This window comes from Gymnoscopelus braueri (genome assembly GCF_963280865.1).
Source record: "Gymnoscopelus braueri genome assembly, chromosome: 6".
Classification (NCBI taxonomy): Eukaryota; Metazoa; Chordata; class Actinopteri; order Myctophiformes; family Myctophidae; genus Gymnoscopelus; species Gymnoscopelus braueri.
Window position 1 is genome coordinate 43,761,526 of NC_137607.1, and position 25,609 is coordinate 43,787,134.

Sequence of the window (25,609 nt, forward strand, 5' to 3'; positions counted from 1 at the left end):
TATCAACTAATTAAGTGTGAAACCTTAATTAAATTAAATATTAATTAAGTGTGAAAAAAAATCTGACCTCTCCTAGACACTGGGGCTAAGCCACTGACTTAGTGAAAGCTAGCTCCTCCCCTGCACCAAAGATAATGATGAGATCTCCCACCATGCAACAGCACATATCAGCCATCCATGAACAGGGGACTTACCCATAGGCTCAACTCTCCATTGTAAGTAAAGGCTGAATGGCACACGTAAGAAGCTATGCAGAAGGTATGCTCAGCCAGCAGTTGGTCTCTGTCAAACAGACTAATATTGTTGTACAAACATATTTGTCCATATGATGGTGGCAGAGTGGACTGATGAAACAGGTGCCAGAGAGCCTCTGGTGGTAATTAAAGACCAGACCATCGTAGTGGTGTCCCCATTGTAGTGGTGTCCAACTTGTCATTAATGGATCCAGTGACGATGTTGAATCCTCCAAAGAAATATGACCTTCCCCAAGGCACAGGCTGAGTGGTTGCACCCGCCACTGGAACAACCCCAGAAACCTTGGACTTTAATCATTTATGGGTGTCGACATCAAACGCACTGGACAGGTGCCCGTTGGGTACCGACCTACTCGGGAACAATGCAAGTTGGGAAACGATGCAAACAGGGAATGCATGGCCCACCTTGTTATGCACTACCGGTTATACCTGTTGTAACTGTCTGTCTGTATGTCTGTCTATCTGTGTCCCTTTTGTGCCAATATATGGAGATCTCTGTATCTGTTTGTGCACGTCCCTTTTATACCATTGTGTAGAGATCCCTGATGTTATCAGTATATGCCCATATTGTGGGAATTGGTGGTTCTGGAGAGTCCTTGTGCAGTGGTAAACGTCTGTAGATAATGTGTGAAGAAAGTCATCAAATGGCAGGTGTGGAGAATTCGACAGGTGTGGGGAATTCGTCAAATCAAGCTTAGGCTGGGGTTGCCATGGCAATCAACTGGCTCATTTGGGCCACGGCCGGAGCCTTTTCTGGCGGTTCTGGACAACCTGACAACCGTAGTTGTCAGGTTGTCCAGAACCGCACCAAAGGAGTTTACCGTATTGGACTTTAACCATCTGTGGGTGTCGACATCAAATGCACTAGACAGGTGCCCATTGGGTACCGGCCTACTCTGGAACAACGCAAGTTGGGAATGCATGACATTCCAACGTAACATTGTACAAACCTACAATACATAGAATGTAGTTCTATTGCATGCGCAATTATATTGTAACAGCAGTACAAATGTCATGTGAAGCTTATGGCCGATGGCTTGCCCTTATATGGCATGTAGATCTCATCACTTCTCATCACTGCAAAGTCGGAGAGCTTCCTGAATCCCTATTTTCAAAATCACAGATCAAAAGAGCTTGATGATGCTCTCTCTGGGTTTGCCAACTCCAACCCATTTCACTGGCACCTGCAGGAAGTCCTCTATGAAGCGAATGTAGGCTTGAGCCTGGAGGGGCAGGTCCTCAAAGCGCCGCATTCCTTCGGTACTGCAGCACCAGCCCTGGAAGGTCTCGTATGACACGGATACCCGGCTCAAAACATCCATGTTGGCCGGAAAGCTGGGCAGGGGTTTGTCATCTACGGTGTAGGCCACGCCCACTTTGATCTCAGCCAGTGTGTCCAGAATGTCGAGCTTTGTTAAAGCGATGGCAGAGAAGCCGTTGAGCATGTGTGCGTACCGGACAAGAATGAGATCCAGCCAGCCGCACCGCCGCCTGCGGCCGGTAGTTACACCAAACTCCCTCCCCTTGGACTGTAGCAGATCCCCGGTGTCGTTGTCCTGCTCGGTGGGGAATGCACCGACTCCCACCCGGGTGGTGTAAGCTTTGACTACACCGTACACTCTGCCCACATAAGAAGCAGGAACTCCCAGCCCAGTGCATACTCCTCCCACAGTGCAGTTTGATGACGTTACAAAGGGATAAGTCCCAAAGTCGATATCTAGGAGGGCGGCATTGGCCCCCTCCACCAGGATCTTCTTACTTTGTCCAGTAAGAGCTTTGTGCATGAAGTACACTCCATCGGTCACTAGAGGGCGCAGTCTCTCAGCGTAGTCCTTCAGCTGATGCAGCTCACCGTCGATGTCAACACTCAGATCGGGGTATATTTTCAGGAAGTGCTCTGCCAATTTACGGAACTTGTCCTCAAAGACCTTGAAATCAGAGACAAGGTCACAGACCCTCAGACCGTTCCGAGCTGCTTTGGAGGAGTAGGCGGGACCAATGCCCTTCCTGGTGGTTCCCAAATGTGTTCCTGCCTGTTGCTGCCTCTGTTGTTCCTGGATGCCGTCCACAGCTTGGTGGAAGTCAAACACAATGTGGGCACGGTCGGATATCTTCAACCTCTCCTCCCATCCTTGCAGCCCTTTGCCTTTCTGCAGGTTCTTTTTGGCCTCCTCGAAGAGACCAGGTAAGTGTATCACCACCCCGTTACCAATGAAGGACACTGCCTTCTTGTTGAGCATGCCAGTTGGCAGCAGGTGGAAGTCGTACTCCACCGAATCCACCACTACGGTATGACCTGCGTTATTGCCGCCCTGACACCTGCATACCATATCCGCCTCCATGGCCAGCAAGTCGACCACTTTACCTTTCCCCTCGTCCCCCCACTGCGCCCCGAGGACCACCGTCACCTTGTTTTGAGGCTCCTTCGGGATGCGGAGGGCCTCCTGTCCGCCACTCGAGTCTTGCGGCCGCTGCGTTACTGATTCACTGTTCAGGGAAGCAGTTTCCTGGCCCTTCAACATCGTGCTGGATGCCATGCTTCTCTGTTGTTGCGTCCGTTCAGTGCTCTTTCTGGCTCTTTAAAGGCATGCTCTCTTCTGAGCGCATACATATCTCTGCTGGAGAATCTCATGACATTGATATGAAGTCAGTCTTGCCCAAATATGGAGCTGCGTGGAATTCCATCCTAGGATGTCTGGCAGGACGCTGGATCTGCGTCCTGGTTATTAATCAGATATATAATATATATATATATATATATATATATATATATATATATATATATATATATATATATTTATATATATATAATAAAGAATATTTGCGGATTAACTTCCAACTATCGGTGATAGTAAATGTATTTGTATAGCACATTTCTTACAAGTAAGTTACATGGCAGTTAAGAACAGAGAAATTGGCAGCAAAAATAAAAGTGAAAGTTAGAAGATGATATGCAGTTAGGAAATATATTTTTCTTTTAAATGCAGCGTTCCTCTATCCTGTGAAGAGGCTTGTACTTTTTGCTCACCAGCTTAATCATTTCTCTGTCATTTCATCAGCCTCTATTCCAGAAACAGAAGACTATACGTCAGCCAGGCTAAAACAACACCTGTCAGCCCAGTTTCTACAAGCTTATGAAACTGAGCTTGTAGATAGGCTTTTTTCACTGCTGTTGCGCGACACTGTCAAGACAAAGTATAAAACAGGACATTAAAGGCAAATTATGTGTAGTTGCATAACACAACAATATGTTTTTAGTTTTTTTTAACCAATCATTTCCCTCATTGCATTTTGGTGTTGTTTGTTTTGGTAGACGGGCTACCAAAGCAAACAGTGAAAACACCACAATGCAACGAGAGGGCAGTGTACTGTGTTTCTGCTGGTAAACACCATCACACTACTCCAGTGGCTGATAACTGCTGGTATAGAGAGAAATGATGGGTTAAAACATATATGTATTGTTTTGTTATGTAACCACAGGGCAATGTTGCATACTATGCCTCTAACTTATGAAAACCAAAACATAAAAAGATGAAATATGGGGGTACAAGGTTTCTATCCAACACTGACAACATCTTGTAACATTCTCTCCTTTGACTCGTCTCAGTACATTTTCTCTCTTTTCAGTGAGACTCAGGAGGAGAGGCAGCCACTCCATCACCTCAAAACCCAACAAAAGAGAAGCTTAATAGAAATTAGAATTAGCCCCTCCGTCCTTAAAACCCAGCAGCATTTAAGTGGCAGAAATTATTCCATACACAGTTGTTGACAAATGGTAATTAAAAGATTTGTTAATGTCGAGTGATTAAAACCACTGCCGGCAGTTCACAGGCAAATTCAGCATGCAAATTGCTTTCTGCCATTCCCTCACCAGTTGGTTGAGAAGAAAAGAGAGAAAAAAATCCCTGTGCCTCACTGTTATCATAATATTAAAGAGCTGTCACTTCTCGCCGTAATGGAATGCACAACGCCAAGAATTAGCATTTCTCTCTGGCTATCTGGTTGGTGCCAGGATGAGCAATTATCCTCAAGATACTGTTTTTTTTTCTCTTATTCTCTTTCTTAATGGTGACACAATTTCCTGTCTGAGGGGAGAGCCGTCCACTCACAGCACGACTGCTGCGTGTGTGTCTCTAATTTAATCTGTGTGTATGTTTATGTGTGTGTGTGTGTGTGTGTGTGTGTGTGTGTGTGTGTGTGTGTGTGTGTGTGTGTGTGTGTGTGTGTGTGTGCGTGCGTGCGTGCGTGCGTGCGTGCGTGCGTGCGTGCGTGCGTGCACACGTGTGACGTGTGCTTGTGTGTGTGTATGACTATGCATTGCATATATCTGTGCATGAATGTACATTTTACTTGTGTGCATAAACTGGATGTGTGTGGGCATGTCTGTCTGAGCGTGCTCTCAGGCGTGCCTGACAGAGTGTGTGTGTGTGTGTGTGTGTGTGTGTGTGTGTGTGTGTGTGTGTGTGTGTGTGTGTGTGTGTGTGTGTGTGTGTGTGTGTGTGTGTGTGTGTGTGTGTGTGTGTGTGTGATATTATATTACTATACTTGTGAGGGCCTAATGTCCCTCACGTGTAGAATTTGAGAGATAGACAGAGTCCTGGTCCTCACAAGTCAAACGGCTGTTGGTTGTTTTATGGTCCAAAAAAAAGTGTGCGTGCGTTTGTGTGTGTGTTTGCTTGTTGTCTATCTGTCAGTCCCATTTACATGAATTGTGATGTATGTGTTCTGCACGCGCTGTTTTTCAAATGATTCCCCACACACCGTTTAATCACTCTTGCTCTTGATCACCACAGGCAGATATCATATCGCCCGTGTCGATTGTTGAGAAAACCTGTGATTATTTCTGAGTTTTATAAATTAAAGAGCTTGTGGCTAAATATTACTGTACATTGGAACAATTGGAACACAGTTAATTTTTTCATTTCCGTAAAGTAATGGTTTTGGACATACAAGGTTTCTGCCCGACAGTGACAATAATGTGAGAGATAACCACAGCTTATAGTGTTGTGTATGTAACTGTCACATGATGTACTATAAGCCTGCGTCCCAGGAGAAAACATACACCTGAATCCTCCATGGCTAATGTGTCCAGGATTAAGTCACTGCTAGACAAAATACAGACTAATACCCTGTATATGGACCCAATGTAGTTATTATTTAGTCACACAAGCTCTTGTTAAAGCGTCACTATGTATTTTTTTGTTTATGAATAAAATGTTGTTTTGTCTAAAACTGTATGGTTGAATATGTTAATACAATATAACTTATACAATTGGGGTGGTTGTATTTAGTCTCCCTGCTCTTCTATTGAGACATTTAGATCTTGCCAAAAGGTCATGTCTCACCTAGATCTGACACGAATTTTGACCTGATGGTCAAGATTCAATTAATCCCCTGAGCAAGCAGGCAGGCTCTATTAGCTCAATGGTAAAAATGTCAGGACATGCACAGGAAACCGGGTTCAAATCCGGGGTAGAAGAGGAAAGTTACAGACAACTGAATTGTACCCACCCAATCTTGCAAGCCCCCCTCACAACCCCGTTAAGGGCATTTGTCTGTTTTTCTGTGTGTTTTCTGTGTGTGTGTGTGTGTGTGTGTGTGTGTGTGTGTGTGTGTGTGTGTGTGTGTGTGTGTGTGTGTGTGTGTGTGTGTGTGTGTGTGTGTGTGCGCGTGTGCGTGCGTGTGTGTGTGTGTGTTTTATAATTGGTTCCAGGGGTTCCAGCAAATGTAGTTGACACAGCATCACAATCATTTTAACCACTTTATCCATTTATGTATTGGCTATCTCTTATGGGGGTCCCTGGCACAAACATTTTTCAGGGGAAAGGCTGCCTACCTGCAGAGTGTCAGGGGAAGTCTCACTGAGGGAATGACAGGAAGAAGGGGTTTTTATTTTTCTACACAATTCTGTAACAGAGAGAGGCCTCTTTATGAAACTATCTGGAAAATGTGAAATTAGGTCAGATGTTGGCAGTGTTGGCAGTATGTGTGTGTGTGTGTGTGTGTGTGTGTATGTGTGCGTGCGTGCGTGCGTGTGCGTGCGTGCGTGTGCGTGCGTGTGCGTGCGTGCGTGTGCGTGCGTGCGTGCATGCGTGCGTGCGTGCGTGCGTGCGTGCGTCCTTGCATGCGTGCGTGCGTGCGCGCGCGTGTGTGTGCGTGCATATGTGCGTGCATGTGTGTGTGCATATGTGGAGGTTCATCTGAAGGTTACTTTGATGAGAGGAACCTGTGGATAAGGAATGTTGCAGAGTGACATTGAGTTAGTTGAGTTGAGAATTATTGCTTTTATTTCCACAAAATAAAGTCCTGTCAGTTTTGTTGTATAGAGTTGTAACATTTTCAAGGCTCTACTCCATTTGCCCGCCCGCACGCACGCACGCACACACTCTTTGTTAATCCTGGTCCATATTGTTTGATCATTTGAACCGCAAAAAAAGGGTGGGCGTAATAATTATTGTAATTGGTCCAATCAGACACTTCAAGGCCATGGGTCTTCTAATCTACAGGGGGTCCGGGACCCCTAGGCAGGTGGTTCTCAAAGTGGGGTCCAGGGACCCCCAGGGGTTACAGGGGGTCCCCAGCTAAATTTGTTATAGCATCAAAATCTGTTTCACCACCATAACCCTATACTGTACATCGGCTATTTGAAAATAGCCGATCTACAAACTCACAATGCGTTGAGCTTGTAGATCTTTTGTGAACATTTTTAATCTTCTAAAAACATTTTAACCACACAAATCTTGTATTTTAAAATATTTTCAGATGGGGGTCCATGGCCAAATACATATTAATTTGGGGGTTCTCGACATGAAAAAGTTTGAGAACCACTGGCCTAGGCGGTCCTCAGATTTACTACAGGAGGGCCGCAAATCTTTGTATGATAGGACTTAAAAAATAATAATATCCCTATTCTGTGAGGATCTAGCAGGGATCTGTAGCAGATCTAAGCTCACAGCGCAGCGCAAGAGATTTGGAAAAAGAGCAGACCAAGTACAGAGCCAAAGGTCAAGTTTACTAAGTATTAAGGGTTTAAGTGGTTAAATGTTTGTTTTATGTTTTGTTTTGTTTTTATTATTTTTGTTGCCATATAACAAGTTGGATAATAAACAGTGGGGCCTGGTGTATTATTGTTTAACAAGCTGACAACATGTTGTGAAGCATCGTGTCGATCAGCTTGTTCAAGTTCAGTACCCGGCAATGCATTTAGTTTGTTGTTTTAAACCTCGGCAGAACTTCAGCAGGAGGCTCTCTGGAGATGCTGGCAACAGAGAGCCACAGACAGACAGATGCTCATTATCTGGCTTAGAAAGCCAATTACATCTAATCCACGTGCAAATAATCACCTCAACAAAACGGATGGTGCAAGAAAGTAGGATGTACAACAGATCCACATTGTCAAATTGATTCTAGTCTAGTTGGATCACAGTTCAGAATGACTGTCCAAAACTAAGAGAGGCTGGTTTATAGGCACGGAGCTAATCCATAGGAAAACAAAATAAGAAACCATTTGAAAGGATATTCATATATATATGTCACAGGTAAATTGGCATTCCAGGTAAATTGGAAGGGGAGCGCTTGTTTTTAGGCACGGGCGGGGCTGCGAGGCGGGGCTTTGATGCGAGGACGACGACGACAACAACAACATAGCAACCAGGAAGCTATAGTGCTCTAGCCTAGCCAGCTCCCAGTTTACATTAGCTGCTAGCTTTGTATAATAGCTAACGATTAGAATAGTTAGGACGTCACATTCTAAAACAGCCCGAATACCCAAACGCGCGTGCACGTGCGTGTGCGCGCACGCTTGTGTGCGTGCTCGTTTGTGCGTGTGTGTATGCTTGCGTGTGTGGGACTCATGTCTGGCTTGCATTGCCCTCTAGCGTTGGTTCTACAGAATTGCCTGGGGGGTGGTGAAAACAAGCGCCCCTTTTCCAATTTACGTGGAATGCCAATTTACCTGTAACATATATATGTATATATATATATATATATATATATATATATATATATATATATATATATATATATATATATATATATATAATTTTATTTATCCAGGGTTCACTGTGATTGTGTGATTTAACAAACCTGCAGTGGTGGAAGAAGTACTCACATTTGTTAAAGTCCGTTTAAGTAAATTCAGAATTTACTTAAGTAAAAGAACAAACGTATCGGCATCAAAATATACTTAAAGTACCAAAAGTAAAAGTACTCATTGTGCAGAATGTCCCATTTAACTCTTTGACTGCCAGAGTATTTTCATAAAGTACTCCCCCAGTGCCAGCAATTTTCGTGTTTTTTTATTTTTTTATTTTGAATTTTTCTCATGAAAATAATTTAAGGACACATAATGTAAAGACCCAGCACAAATCCGCCACCAGAGAGCAGCACATGACAGCTAGATCATGTCGTTGGGTCTCTCTCACCCTTCTTCATAGATTAGACAAGGAAAAACATGAAAACGGATGTGACGTCACCCAGATTGTTTTGATCAGCGAAAATTACGTTGTGAGACACGACGGCGATGACTGATCGTCACCCAGACCATAGATTATAGAAGAGAAGCTGTCCGTTTGTCCGTTATACCGTGTGAAAACCCGTTTATTTACCTATTTTGGACGAAAATGACTGGGGAAAAAAATCAAAAACCGGAAACGGAATCCAGGCCATGAAACCGGATGCAGATGTCCGTGAAGTAAGTGGAACTCGAGAATAACATTGAATATTAAGCAGCATAGCGCAATCAGAGATTAAACAATGAACGCGCGTCCAGCGCGTCGAGCGCGTCGACGGCCAACTGGACAAAGTAGCACTTGACGCGTTATCGCGTCGTCCGCAGTCAAAGAGTTAACATGTTAAAAACGTTAAACATTTACAGTATAAATATAAAACAAAAAATAGCCAATCTACAAGCTCACAATGCGTTGCATCGCGACACATTGTGAGCTTGTACATCTGCTATTTTCAAATGGCCAAAATATATATAGCATAGGGCTGAAGTTGTTAGTGTGTTTGGTAATAATAATCAACGATGAGACAGACACAGGTTTCACAAAATAATAGATACAGTAGATGATGCAGTAGCACAGCCATTGTGCAAACACTCAATGCTACTGTATCTCATATATCATGAACACAATGCTGTATAATGTTTTGTTTACAAAAATGTAAAGATCTACTTGTAGTTTGACAAAATAAGACACTTGGCAGCTGAAATTCTGTCTCAATGTGTATGAGCCTGGCTTGGTAAGAGGAGATATTCACCTCCACATGCTTAATGAACGTCCCTTACTGCTCGGTAAGTCAGCAATGAGGCTATACACTCACAAATAGCTCAAACTAAGTGCCAATTAGGCTGGTATGCTACTGCTACTAATGAGGCTGTGTCTGTACACCGGGTACTTGTCCAGAGAGGATATTTTCATGTAATAAAAGTTCCCAAACAATAGGAGTATGGCCAGCATCATTATGACAGACATCCAACCATCTAAGTTATTTTTTTTTAAGTAGATTAATACTTCTAAGATTATTATCTCAACATGGCGTCTTTGTCCAAAATAGTTTGAAGAACATTAAAAATGTTGCTGGACTGTTCCTCAAGAGAGGTTCTTTCCCACCATTCACCCCAAAAACCCCAATTACTGTACGTCAAACATTTTAAGAAAAGGCTTGTTTCTCAGAGCTTAGAGTTTGCTAATGATTTTGTTTTTTGTTTTTTGGTTCAAGGAGGTTCTCTGAATAAAAGTGTGTAACTGGTGAAGTTGAAGTGTGCTTCAAAGATATGAGTTGCACAAGAGTGATTAGTTTTAGTTTTGACTATTGTATTTCACCATCCCTCCTTAAAAGGCATTATTTTACCCAGTGTTCTATCGCACTCATGGGCTCTGGGGATGCTGGGAATAGTGATAGTTATGTGAACAGTGGTTTTGACCTACAGTACTACAGTTGATACTATTGATTGCTTTTAATGTAAGTGATGCATTGTATCTTATTCTGCTGTTGCAACTTGCCATTTCCAATCATTCAGGACAACAGCTTAATGAATTGAGTGTAAATAACAGTGGTGTAAAGTAACTAAGTACATTTACTCAAGTACTGTATGTACAATTTTGAGGAATTTTTTACTTTACTGGAGTATTTCTAATTTTCAGTAATTCTATTCCACTAAATCTCAGAGGCAAATATTATACTTTTACTCTACTACACTTATTTGAAAACTAGGGGTTACGTAAGTAACCCCAGTTTTGTTAGTTCCGTAGTAAGATGCTTGCTTATGGGATATCATCGCTCTCTAACGATGCACAGAGCACAACACATGAACTCCCGGTCACAATTCTTCAATTGGCTAGGGTACTGTGACGCAAACCGGAAACCGGTTGGGTTATAAAACCCCCTGCGTCACTAGGTTCGTCCTCTTAAAACCCTTCACTCTGCACGCTAGTTGAAGCGCACAGAAGGGGTTTCTGGTAAGCATCTTACTACAGAACTAACAAAACTGGGGCTACCTACGTAACCCCTAGTTATTGTTTCGTTCCTTCATAAGATGCTTACTTATGGGACACATAAACGCCCCCTGGGGAGTCCCAGGCAGCAACCCTACCCAATCCGTACGCCCATGGCCCCAGGCCTTGCCCCCCCGGCAAGACCCCGACCTCCAGACGCATGACCCCTTAGGTCAAGACGGAAAGGATGTAAGGCAAGGACCCGTCAGACAAGTCTGACCCCTCCAAGAGAGAGTTAGGCCCCTTTCTCACCCCCCCCCACCCCCGGACCCGGCCCAGCCGGTCCCGGGGAAGCAGAAAGGAGACTACCAGCAGGGGAAGAGGCCAGCTCCAGGCATGCGCCAACCTCCCCTGACTATAGCCACCCCACCCCACCCAGACCGTGAGTGACACCCGTAGTGCCACCATGGTCAAGCTGGGGTCACAAAGGTCTCTTTGACCTCTGTCAAATATATGACGACAGGCCAGCAGAAGGAGAAACGTGCCCTTAAGTACGTACACTACCTCCCTGGCTGCCAAAGGCCTCCACACCTAAGACTGTGTGCGTCATCCCAGACGCCGCCACACCTAGGCCGTGGATGAAAAGGTCCCCTCTAGCTATTACGCCAATCCCAGACACCAAGGCCAAGTCAGGTTCCAACAGAAACCTCCTGCTGATTGTCTGAAAACCGCATGCAACCAGGGCTGCATGCCAACGCGTGTAGCTCTTCAGGGAACAAAGACCTGTTCATCGGCTTAATCCACATAAAGCCGGCCAAGCCTTTCACGGGCCAGACCCAAAGGTCCAATGTTCGAGGGTGCTCGTGAAATACCTCGTCCCCGCCCTGTCTCAGAAGGTCTCTGAACACCGGGAGAGACAGCAAGTCCGCCCCGCTGTTTAGGAAGCCCGTTACATGGGAGGCGCGTAGCGAGGCTAGGCGTGACATGCTCCAGAGCGTCAGCTCTCGTGCTAACCTGTCCAACACAAAGGAGCCCAGGCCCCCTTGCTTGTTGACATTGCACATCGTTGTGGTGTTGTCCGTTCTAACCAGAACATGGCACCCCACAATGCGACGAGGAAGACTGCCAACAGCTCCAGGTAGTTGATGTGGTACTCCTTCTGAGCGGAGTTCCACATCCCCCTGGCTGAGTAGCCTTCGTGGACAGCCCCCCAACCCGATAGGCTGGCATCCGTGGTAATCACCTTACGTGACACTATCGCGCCTATCCTGACCCCCTCGGACAGGAAGGGCGCCTGTGACCACGGCTGCAGCGTCGTTACGCACCAGGGTGATACCACCACCTTTCGAGAGCTCATGGTGTGCGGGATCCTCAAGGCCCGCATCCATCTCTGAAAAGGTCTCATGTGGAATCTGCCCAACCGTATTAGGTGTATGGCCGAGGCCATGAGACCCGCCGCTTGCATGCATGTCCTGTATGTGACTCTGCGCCCCACGCGTAAAGAGCGCACACATGCCAGGAAGCTGGCTATCCTGTCCTGAGACAGGCGCGCCACCATCGTGGTCGAATCCAGAGAAATCCCCACGAAGGTGGCTTATTGGGATGGGATCAAGACACTCTTTTGAGTGTTGATCGTGAACCCAAGGGAAGTCAGGTGCGCAATGGCCAACACCGTGTGCCGCGCCACCTCTTCCCTCGACCCTGCTGCCAACAGCCAGTCATCTATGTACGTCGCCAGACACTGACCCTGCTGGTGCAGCGGGGCAATAGCCGCATCCGTGCATTTCACAGTGACATGCCGAACGGGAGCACCGTGTATTCGTATACTTACGCCTTCAAAGCCAAAGCGCAGGAACTTCCGGTGTGAGGGGTAGATTGGGACGTGGAAATAGGCATCCTTGAGATCTATACTCGTCCACCAATCTCCTTGACGTATCGAGTGTAACAACGTGGCCGTTCTCTGATTGCACCCTTGCTCAGTAGTGACAAAACCTCCTCTCTCAGCGTTTTAGCGGCTTGGCCTGACGCTCGAGAGAAAATAACCTCGTCTGTCAAGGGAGGTTTGCTGGAAAATTGCAACCTATACCCCTTCTGGACCGTGCGCAGTACCCAGGGGTTTGGTTTGTAAGCTTTCCTTCACGCTAGGCAACGAGCTAGAGGGTTCGTGGGGTCGGAGGGGGCTACTGACGTCACCTGCTCCAAGGAGCGCTGGCCCGTTACCAAGGTAACTCGTGATACTTCCGGTCCGATCGCTCTGACCATTGGGAAGGCGTCCACGAGGGGCAGCAGCGGTAGCCTCTGTCCGTGCAAAGGACGTGATGAGGTCACCGCCTCGGAGGACGTGCCTGTTTCCATGGGAACGGGAGGCGTCGTCACTCCGGGCGACGCGACAGCGGAACCCTTCCTCTGTGTTCTCGTTACCCGGAAAGATACTTTCGTCCCACCCGGGGAGTGTCGATGGGGTAACACCGGGGTCCTCCGACCTGTCAACTTCCGCCTCTTGTCGTCCGCCATCTTAGGAGAAGAAATGAGCATTTGTGATTTCAGCAATAGATTTATTTCACACACAGGATGCACATTTGACACACACATTTCAGACATAAAGGACACCGTGGCAACCGTATTGTCATTAGTGTCTCTTTTAGTCTCTGTCTACCCGCGGAGTCGCCCGTGGCCCTGTCCGTCGGGGCAAGAAGAGCGCCAGTTCTGTTCCCCAAGTGGGGAGCTGACCCCGCATGATGCCGGCCAAGTGGCCGTGACGGGATCAGCTAAAGACCTTCACTTACCCCTCACTCTGCGGCTAGCCCCGTTGTCCTTAAGTGGAGGCTTAGTAGGGGGGGGGGGTTGAGGGTCCTTGCGCCTTACGTCTCCCACACCCAGAGAACCGTAGGGACGCTCCCAGGAGCTGGTTCTCACGGAGGAAGACCTGGACGCACCTTGCCTACGTCCAGTGGCGGTGGGGGCGAGGACATCTGCCTCCTGCCTCTGTTGCTCCTCCACCTGCCGATCAGATCCGCAGCGGTGTCGAACAGGTTGTGTGCCTGGAGTGGAAGGGCAAGAAGTCCTGTAGACACTTTTGCCCTCGATTCCGTGGCATTGGACCCTCTCCAGGTCCGCAGTGAGGGCCATGGCCCGACCGGTCCACATTAGCCCTTGGCAGGTGCAGAGGATCGCGATCTGTACCAGTCTGTAGTTCCGTCGCATCCTCCACCCACTCCTTGTGGACCACCGACGCAGGCTTCCTCTCTACCAGGGGTTTAGCTATCAGCTCCTTCAGTCTTACGGCGGCTGACCCCTGTAGAAGCGACACCGTGTTGAGCGCTTCTGCAGCCGAGCCCGAGGCTTTGTACAGAGTGTTCAGGGCCGCGGTGTGCTCCCTCCTAGAACGGTCGGCCTATCCTTACCGATCCGGTCTTTGCCCGCTTGATGGTGGTCGCCATGGTAGGATCCATGGGAGGGAGGCCTGAGACCCCCAGGTCCGCACCGGAGAGGATTTTAAGTGCCCAGCCTCTCTGGTTCCTTCCTCCCTCTCCGCCACGAGTAGTGCAGGGCCCCTCGGACTCCATCCACCTCGGGCAGGAGTTTGGAAGCGACCTGTCGGGGAATGAGGGGTGCCAGGCCTTGGAACCCCGGGATGGGGGCCCGACAGATACTTTTGCGGCCTCCATAGGCTGCTCCAGGCCGCATCTGGAGATCGCCCGTTTCAGCACGGCCGAGACGGGCTCGAGAAGCTCCTTCGCCTGGCAAGGAGCCTCCGCCCTCGTCGCTGCAGGCACAGGAGGACCCGGACAGGACTTCGTCACCTCCTGTGCCCGGTGGGAGGTGATCTCGTTCTCCTCCTCGTCGCTGAAGGCGTCCTCTCCCCCGAAGTCCTCGCCGTCTGAGCTGCCGTCTGGCGTCGGCGTGTCGCCCCAGGCGAGAAGAGAGAAGGGGGGAGAGGAGGGAGGAACACAGCAGCCGAGTAATGGCCCACTGGCCTCGGCTGGGGTGGCTTGGTCCGGCACTGAAGGTAACGCCCCAGGTGCAGTCTCGCTCCGGACCTTCCTCCTGGCACCGCTGGAACTCGGGGCAGCCTGTCGCGGTGGGCCTGTGGCCCCAAGGCCTGCGCTCACCACTTTAGAGGATAAGGTAGGAAAAGGTAACGCGGGAGCGTATATAACCGAAACAAATAAACCATTCAAACGAATCGCCCGTAGAGTGGCACTGGGTGCCCTCGCTCTGGGATCAGCTGGGATTCGAAGAGTTTTTGTCATGGTTGCTAGTTGTTGCTTCAGGACTCGTGCTTCGCTGTTTGCAGAGTGAAGGAAGAGGACAAACCTAGTGACGCAGGCGGTTTTATAACCCAACCGGTTTCCGGTTTGCGTCACAGTACCCTAGCCAATTGAAGAATTGTGACCGGGAGTTCATGTGTTGTGCTCTGTGCATCGCTAGAGAGCGATGATATCCCAAGCATCTTATGAAGGAACGAAACAATAACTCGAGTTACTAGTTACTTTGCAGATATAAGTTACTATATTATAAAATATACATTAACCACTTTAGTCTTATTTTATATAGGCTATTTGAAAATAGCCGACCTACAAGCTCACAACGCGTCGCAATGCGACGCGTTGTGAGCTTGTAGATCTGCTATTTTCAAACATTTTAGTACTTTCACTTGTGACACTAAGTATATTTTGATGCCAATACTTTTGTACTTTTACTCAAGTAACATTTTGAACACAGGCCTTTTACTTGTAACAGAGTATTTTTATATTGTGGTATTGCTACTTTTACTTAAGTAAAATATCCGAGTACTTCTTCCACCACTGGTAAATATACAGTAGTATCTTACATTATACGTTTATCGGTTACTGCTTAGAAAAACACTGATAATGACCAAAGAAACTGACCTCTTGACAAGAGATGTACCGATACCATTTCTTCCTTCCCGATACAGATTCCGATACCCATAACTTGCGTATCGGTCGATACCGAGTAGCGATCCGATACCAGTGTGTAATTTAAAAAAAAAGTCAAAGTGTGGTCCAGGGACTCTCAGGGTTCCTTGAGGGGGTTCCAAATGGACCCTTACAGGTCGGTAACTCTGAGAGTGTACAAATTTAACCAAACAGGTCCATTTGGTTCCATTTGTACACTCTCAGAGTTATGGGGGTCCTTGAAATTAAAAAGGTTTGAGAACCACTGATCTAGTATAAAATAGTAGTACAACATCAACTGAAGCATTCAAAATACAAAATAATTGATTACTGCAAATGACATATCATCATGTGATAAATGACGTACGTGGGATTGGCATAGACTGGCATACTCGTCGATACCGATACCAGCATTTTAGGCATTATCGGCAGCTTTTCCAATACTGGTATCGATATCAGAACAACTCTACTGGTGACCAGGGCTGGAAAAAGCACTCAAATGTTTTCCCTGTTCAAAAGTATTGGCATCAAAATGTACCAAAACTAAAAGTACTCATTATGCAGAAGGTTCCATTTCACAAGTTTTCAAATGTATACAATGTATTAAAGTCCTTTGAAAATAGCCGAGCGTATATAGGTCTGAAGTGGTTTTGTAATAACAATCAAAATCTACAAAGTAACTACTAACTGAAGTTTTCAAATAATTGTAGTGGAGTAAAAGTACAATATTTGCCTCTGAGATGTAGTGGAGTAAAAGTAAAAGTATTGGAAATTGGTAATACTCAAGTGAAGCACAAATACCTCAAAATTGTACTTAAGTACAGTACTTGAGTGCATGTACTTAGTTAATTTCACCACTACTCGTGTCTGTGGCATCACAGGTTTGAGTCCACACGCAGGGCTGTGTACGCTGCCTGCCTCCTGCCCATCGCCACTGTGCCTCTGTGGCTAACCCAGCAAGCACAATGACGTCATGATGACGTTATGATGACGCCCGGTCATCACCCCCGTGACGTTCAGGACTAGGCCAGATCACAGCCCATATGGGGATGATCTTCACGTCATTTACAGGACGTCATCACCGGGACATCATATGGACATTTGGATTTTGGGTGATGAGAAATGTGTTTAGATGACGTCCTGGAAGTGACGTTTTTGTGGTCAGGATTAATTTTGGTTGAAATCAGGTGATATTCTGGGCCAGATCTGACTTGTCTTGGTTTGACTTGATCTAGCTCCAATCGAGACGTCACTGATTGGTCCGGGTCCTGACTGTGCTTGCTGGGAACTGAAGGTAACTAACTGAATGATGTCAAATGATTCAAGTACAAACGGCTGAGCCTTCTCGGCATTTCAATCACGTCTGGCAGCCAAAGCAAGGTTCTCCCTTCTAACACATTTCCATTCAGATACCGTCTCTGTCGGGTTGGAAAACCATGTATGTCCACAACCGTTACTTTTCAGGTCACACGCTCTTGTTAATTACGTTTCATAATATATATTTTTTTAAACCAACAGACACTTTAAAACCTGGCCTCCCTAGTTTGGGCATGTAGGTGAAATAATATTTTCCAAAAATCTTTGAAATAAAAAGAAAATAGCAGATCTACAAGCACAGAGCGCATTGCAATGCGACACGTTGCGAGCTTGTAGATCGGCTATTTTAGCTACTTTTGCGTGCACACTGCAATACCCGATGAAGTATAAGATGGGCCATTATTTTTATTTATTTTTAATTTTTAAATACAAATATGAAATATGGAGATACAAGGTTTCCGCCAGACAGCGACAATAATTGAATTTCCATTTGGGGAACTCATTTCCAAAACACATAAAAAAACATTCTTCAATATCTGTGAACCACTGGGGAAATAATCTGTAGAATTTATCCTTTTCTCAAACCAAGAATGGCATTTACCTACTTTCATTTCCTGCTGTCAATCGTCTTATAAAAACGAGTGTAATTTTCTACATTATTAAACGCCTTATCCATATTTTGGAACCATGCAGCGGTGGAAGAATAAGTACTCAAATCGTGTGCTTAAGTAAAAGTAGCAATACCACAATAAACACATATTCTGTTACGAGTAAAAGGCCTGTATTCAAAATTGCAGTGTGAAAGTATAAATGACAAAGGTAAAAGTATACAATGTTTCAACATTTTTCTAACTTTTTTGTACCAAAGTGCAGTACTTTAAATGTACTAAGTCAGTTAGTTTCCTCCACTGAAAACAGGTGTCATATTCTAGATTATTAAACACCTATTTTGAAACTAGAGACCCCAAATTGTACCGCAGATGAAAGAAAACGATAGCTACAGGCGTGCGTGCGTGCTTGTTTAGTGTGTCTAGCCCCTGTCAAAGTATGTTGTTTTTAATTGTTGCCTTTAGTCATTTTCAAGCCGGTTGAAAACAATTAGCGCTGATTGGCCTGGTTTTGAGCATTGTGAAGTAGCACTCAGGGGCTGTGTTAGCCCGGGCAATCTGTGATTAGCAGATTAATAGTCTCATTACATCCTGCTCTGTGGGAGGGGAGGCGGGAGCGAGCCGGGCCAGCACACAGTTAAGGAGGTCCTGATTACATTGCTCCTGACATATGGAGGATGCTACAGTAAGTGTCAAGGTGCTGCGCTGCACTGAGGAACCACACGGACAACCACATCACACACGCACACACACACACACACACACACACACACACACACACACACACACACACACACACACACACACACACACACACACACACACACACACACACACACACACACACACACACACACACACACACACACACACACACACACACAATATGGGGGTCCCTGGCAAAAAAATATTTTCAGATGGGGGTCCACAGAAAAATATATATCAGAATCAGAATCAGTTTTATTGTCACATCACAGGTTTACAAGGTAAAAAAGTGGGTGAAATTCGTTTTTGTACATCGTTCCCATCGCAACGTTAATTTCCATAGAAAGAAGAGGGGGGGGGGGAGAAGAAGAGGGGTGGGGGGCAAGTGGGAAGGAGATCAAAACAAGAGAGCAACAGAAGGCCAGACAAGTTATCTACATATTTACAAAGTACCTGAGATAATAAAAAACTAAGGTGCCTGCATAGCAGCAATGTATGTATACTGTGCATGTTATACTTATACTGTGCATGATATACATATGGACGTTAAGGTGCTTAGAGAAAAAGAGCACAATAAAAAGACAAAAAAAGTCAGTGCGTTATACATGGGATTAAGGTGCAAAAGGTCAGTGCGTGTCCACCTAGAAGTAGGGTCATATGTGGCACTTCCGTGACCGTGGAGAGCAAAGGTCCGTTTCTCAATGGATTTGTCATCTAGGAGGGTTATTAAACAAATTTAGCCGGGGTGTATTTTTAAAAGGGGCGGGGAAAATTAGTGAGAGACCAAAATCCAAAATGTCTGCCGTGAAAATGAACTTTTTAATGGTTTGACCTACAATGATGCACAATACATGGTTTCAGAGCTTATTTTGGTCAAGGAATACATATTTGGTGTTTATATAATGATTTGACCTATTGTTGACCTTCAAATGTAAGATGGCTGCCAATTATGAGCTTCAAAAGTTTATTTTTTTCAAAATCGTCACAGAGCCTTCTTATTAGGCTCTAATGAAAGCTCTGCTCATGATGAGTTCAATAATAATATGCAGTATAAGTACACAGAAGTAATCTCGGAGGTCAATAAAGTCAATGTTTGTGTGTAAACAACAGTTACTGATGTGCGGTTTCCCATTACATAGTGTAGGCTACTGAGAATATGGTGTCCAGTCACACAACATAAAATAGTATTCTGTATGCAAAGCTACAGTAGAAAGGTTAGTTGCTTGAGGTGAATTTAAAGGTCAACTCATTTGTCACCCTTATTTTGTAGTATTGCTCCTAGTGTTTCCTGTCTGCCTACTTACTTTTACCTGCCTTGTCTAACCAGTCTTGTGATTGTGTCAGTGTTTCCACCTGTGTCCTCTTAAGGCCCACGCATGCTACCAAATGAGGTGGTCACCCTATCACCTATTAGGTGATAGAGAGCGCTCTCTATCACCACCGCGGTGATAAGGTGACCACCGAAAATGGTCGCATGCACCCCCCTTTAAGGCCCACGCATGCTACCAAATGAGGTGGTCACCCTATCACCTTTTAGATGATAGAGAGAGCGCTCTCTATGATAGAGAGAGCTCTCTCTATCACCACCGCGGTGAAAGGTGATAAGGTGACCACCGAAAATGGTAGCATATGCGCCCCCCTTTAAGGGGCGTGCATGCTACCATTTTCGGTGGTCACCTTATCACCTTTTCACCCCACCCTTTAGTCCCCCAGCCTATCCTAGTGTTGATTGTCTGTTGAGTTCACCTGTGTCCTGTTAATCCCTGTCTATAGGGGAATACCACTCATTTTCAACGTTGAAATATGTCTTTAATACACCTTAGCTGTTGTGTGGAAATAAGAAAAAAGTCCCCCCCGCCCCCTTCTATGTTGCCTAGAACTGGATAATTGATTGAGGTCATGTGATCAGTGTCATACGCAAGGTGTACTTTTGGCCTCAGCTAAAAGTACACATGACCTCAATTAATTGAGGTCATGTGATCAGTGTCATACGCAAGGTGTACTTTTGGCCTCAGCCAAAAGTACACCTTGCGTATGACACTAATCACATGACCTCAATCAATTATCCAGTTCTAGGCAACATATTGAGGTAGCCTATTCTTGATTGAGGTCATGTGATCAGTGACATACGCAAGGTGTACTTTTGGCTGAGGCCAAAAGTACACCTTGCGTATGACACTGATCACATGATCTCAATCAATTATCCAGTTCTAGGCACATAGAAGGGGGCGGGGGGGACTTTTTTTTCTTATTTCCACACAACAGCTAAGGTGTATTAAAGGCATATTTCAATGTTGAAAATTAGTGGTATTCCCATATAGACAGGGATTAACAGGAGAACTCATCAGACAATCAACACTAGGATAGGCTGGGCCAGAGCCTTCTATTAGAGAGTTGCGCCAATGAGGGGTCAGAAACAGCGTCGGTCACGTGGTTCATGTAGCTGGAAATAGTGACAAGGAGCCGTCGACTTCAATGCATTCCATGAACTTCCGGTTTAGGGATTTGTCACTATTCGCCAATGTATGTGTATGTAGAAGACCTGGCCAGAAGAAGTGAACGGAGTTGGCGTAACTCTCTAATAGATGGCACTGGGCTGGGCGACTAAGAGGACACAGGTGGAAACACTGACACAATCACAAGACTGGCTAGACAAGGCAGGTAAAAGTAAGTAGGCAGACAGGAAACACTGGGAGCAATACTACAAAATAAGGGTGACAAATGAGTTGACCTTTAAATTCACCTCAAGCAACTAACCTTTCTAGCTTTGCATACAGAATACTATGTTATGTTAGGCTACAGTGCTAATTTATTTTTGTTTCATTATGAAAATGTGATGGGATGAACTGGACACCATATTCTCAGTAGCCTACACTATTTAATGGGAAACCACACATCAGTAACTGTTGTTTACACACAAACATTGACTTTATTGACCTCCGAGATTACTTCTGTGTACTTATACTGCATATTATTCAACTCATCATGAGCAGAGCTTTCATTAGAGCCTAATAAGAAGGCTCTGACGATTACGGGAAAAAAATAGGGTGGACTGACCCTAGTATAATCCGCAAGTAGCTCCATGAGGGAGTGCAACAAAAAGTAATTTGTACCTGGTGTAGTCCACAGGTGTGTCCGAGGGGGAGCTAAGTCCAAGTCATTGTCCCTGGTATAATCCACAGGTGTGTTCAGGAAGAGCCAGAAAAGTCCGCACCGCCTGTTGTCAGGCTGCTGAACAAGGCTTATGCCTCATTCAGCATTCTGACAGCAGCCGGATTAAAACTGCACCAGAGCCTGGTGGTGGAACTCTTGATACTGCGGTAGAGCCCCTTGCCCGGTCGCGGTCGTTGTAGGGGTTTGAACAGTCTGTGACTTGGGTGGTGCTTGTCCTTGATGATGCGCTTGGCTTTGACCACGCACCGCTTTTTGTACAGTTCCTGGAGCGCTGGGAGCTCGCTTTCCATTATTCGCTCTGCCGATCGCACTACTCGCTGTAGGCTGATCTTTTCTCGGGCAGTGCACACAGCCTGTTAGGATGCCTTCAACAGAACTGTTGTAATACAGGCTGAGGATGCGATGTCCTACTCCGAGCTTCTTCAGGCGGCGGAGCCAGTACAGTCGCTGCTGAGCCTTTTTCCTCACGTGTGTGGTGTGCGTCTCCCATTTGAGGTCCTCCTCGATGTGTACTCCGAGGAACTTGAACTCGCTGACCCTTTCCACTGCAGCACCGTCGATGAGGATGGGCGCATGGTCTCTCCGCGGCCTCCTGAAGTCCACGATCAGTTCTTTGGTCTTGTCGACGTTAAGAGAGAGGTTGTTCTCCCGGCACCAGAGTGCCAGTGAGTTGATCTCCTCTCTATAGTCAGACTCGTCGTTGTTGACGATTCGGCCTATCACTGTCGTGTCGTCCGCGTACTTTATGATGGTGTTGGAGACATGTGTGGCTATGCAGTCATACGTGTACAGGGAGTAGAACTTATATTAACTTGGGGGTACTTGATATGAAAATGTTTAAGAACCAGTGGTTTAAACAACATTAGGAAGCAAGCCCAACTAAGCAACTACACTTTAGAAACAAGCTAAAAAAAAGAAAAAACGCAACCCGCAACTTACAGTAGTACCGTATTTACAAGCGACTTTACAGGAAAAAACAAGCCCAAAGTCACTTATAATACAGTTCATTTAGACACTTCAGCTCAGAAATAACCAGACCGTAATGAACCATTAACCATTTATTACCATATAGCTGTTACCATATGTGCAATGATATTGCATCCAAAGTTTGGCGGTGTGACTCTGCTCATGTGATATTACAGATTCCTGTGCAAACATGTCACAGATCATTCCATCACAACCCCCAGAGCAGAGCATTCAATTCAATTCAATTAGAGTGTCAAATCACAAAGTTGTCTCAACACTTTACATGTAGAGAAGAGACCCGACGATCCCACCCTGAGCAAGCAATTTGCGACAGTGGCAACGAAAAAACTCCCTCTTAACTGGGAGAAAACGTCAGGCAGACCCTAGGCTCTAGGGTGGCGGCCTTCTGCCTCGACCGTGTCGGGGGAAAAGAGAGAGGGAGAGACAGAGGAGAGACAGAAAGCATGAAACATAATACAGTTTAACATAACATTGAACCTTCAATGCATAATTAAACAACCACAACATAGTACAATCCAAAAACGCAGTACAATACACAGAATCATAGAACCACAGAGTACAATACACAGAATCATAGAACCACAGTACAACACAGAATCAACCTATAGAACCACAGTACAATACACAGAATCAACCAATAACAATATGAACTAAAAGCCACAGGGAGGAGGCCGGGGAGGTGGAGGGAATTTGAAAACCTACAGCTGTACAACCGGCACTGACAGCCACACACATAGAATGAACAGAGAACAGAGGCTGCTTAAATGAACCGCCTGAGATGCACTGTGGGTATGAGGGCGTGAGTGAGTTAGCTTGTAGCAAATGAGAATGACAAGGGGTTGAACGTATGCCTTAAAGGAGTACAACTGAATAAGCTTGTTAGCGAATGGGGGGGGTACGGGGAGTAGTATGAAGTATATAAACATTCTGCCTTCCGTGTCTACATGAACTAACGTTTACACTGAATTTCATTTAGACACTTCAGCTCAGAAATAACCAGACCGTAATGAACCATTAACCATTTATTACCATATAGCTGTTACCATATGTGCAATGATATTGCATCCAAAGTTTGGCGGTGTGACTCTGCTCATGTGATATTACAGATTCCTGTGCAAACATGTCACAGATCATTCCATCACAACCCCCAACACGCGCTCACTTGCAGTGAGCAATACAGAGCCACACCTTAACCTATATGAGAATGTTTATCAGTTAAAGCATCAAAGTGACGCACTTCATTTAATCCATTTGATATAAATGAATATATTACATGAATTAACTATGTGAGTGTCAGCGCTGACACGTTTCCTTTAAATGCATACCATGATGCCCTTCACATCTAAAAGCCGACATTCTGTGCCTGCAGCAACTATTAGATGCACATTTGGCAAAACACAACTGTGTTCTGATGTTAAAGGAAATAAACTTTTTTAGCGCTGACACATTTCCTTTAAATGCATACGATGATGCCCTTCACATCTAAAAGCCGACATTCTGCGCCTGCAGCAACTATTAGATGCACATTTGGCAAAACACGACTGTGTTCTGATGTTAAAGGAAATAAACTATGAAATTATGAATAACTATGTGTATAGACAGACGGTACTGTCTAATTCCTTCTATATGATGGCAGCCATGCGAACCCTTTAGGCAAGTCCCGCTCGCCCGAACGGTGACCTGATATAGAAGGAATACACTACATTTCAGACAGACGGTACTGTCTAATTCCTTCTATATGATGGCAGCCATGCGAACCCTTTAGGCAAGTCCCGCTCACCCGAACGGTGTCCCGCTCACCCGAACGGTGACCTGATATAGAAGGAATACACTATATTTCTAGTGACGACCAATACCTTGGTCAATGCCTACCACGTGAGGTACCTTGGTCAATGCCTACCACGTGAGTATACGTGAGACCAAACACGACCAATACCTTGGGTTAACTGTGTCTACCACCACGTGAGGTATTCGTGAACCAGACACGACCGATACCTTGGGTTAACTGTGTCTACCAACCTAAACCACTGAGAATATGAAGACCAACTATACTATGAAGTTACCATAACATCATAATACTATAGCGTACGTGAGACCATAACACGACAAAGCTATAGTGTTTTACCTGACCCCCAACCTGCGCTCTGGCAGGAGCACATACTTAACATGACATCAATTATGCAACTCCTGATTAATTTCATAATTGATCATACATTTACACTCATAGCTTTTTGAGCTGCGAGAATTTCACCCGTATTTAACGGATATAACGTTCATAAGTAGCAGATGACCAACGACCCATGGCTTTCAGTGTGAATGATGGAACCAAAGATGATGCTGAGTTGCAGCACCGATCCGAAAGGAGTGAACAACTTGGGTCCACATCTGAAGGCATCCTGCTTCCTGGCAGCGAACCAAGCCTTGACGTGGCCCTCCCAACATCCGAACAAGGTTCATCTCCCCCAGAATTTAACCGCCGTTGAAAGTAGCGAGACATAGAAGAGAACGGACAAAAGCGGTATCAGTTCTTACAATAATTGATATTCCATTAGAATAAAGCGGTATCAGTTCTTACAATAATTGATATTCCATAAGAATAATTAATCTGATTTAGAGTGCTTAAGAGGAATTGAAACATGTGACTGAAAGAGAAGACAGGAATGGAAATGTCATGCAAGGGGTTAAAGCTTTCAGTGCAAGAAAGTATTCCCCACATCTAAGAAACCCATAAGATACTGATAGAAACTGCTTCCAAATAATATCTACATTAGTTGAGATTCTTTCCTCCACTTAGTAATTACATTACTAAGCAGCTTCTCTGCGTTCATCGACACATGAGCCGAGTGATCCAAAGCTACTTTTGAGTCAAATCATGCATTAACTTTTCACAACATTTCACTATCACAATCCCAACATAGAATGGAGCGATTTAAACACCCATGTAATAAGTTCAATATAAAGCGACCATCCCAGAATACTTAAATGTCCGAGATCATTAAACGATCCATACCATTTGACATACGCCTGGATTTTATGGACGCCGTTCCTTTAGAACATCAGTGTGAGTGGGTTACACAGATCAAGCAGTGAGCAACCGACATGGCTTTCAGTAAGCTTGAACCAGAATAAATTTAGATTTGATTAATGATGACCTGCCTCTCATGACTTCGGCAGAAGTAGATCCAGTTATACCACCAAGGTGATCT

At 45.4% G+C, this 25,609-nt stretch overlaps 1 protein-coding gene across 1 annotated transcript; it reads right to left on the reverse strand.

The window, feature by feature from the left end:
• Positions 1–1,378: 1,378 nt before the first annotated feature.
• LOC308087281 (adenylosuccinate synthetase isozyme 2-like) lies at positions 1,379–2,557 on the reverse strand (the record flags this gene model as incomplete). The annotated part of the gene is made up of 1 exon (XM_080431056.1): positions 1,379–2,557. The coding sequence occupies exon 1, from the start codon at positions 2,492–2,494 to the stop codon at positions 1,379–1,381; it is 1,116 nt and encodes a 371-aa protein (XP_080287182.1). The 5' UTR covers positions 2,495–2,557.
• Positions 2,558–25,609: the final 23,052 nt, after the last annotated feature.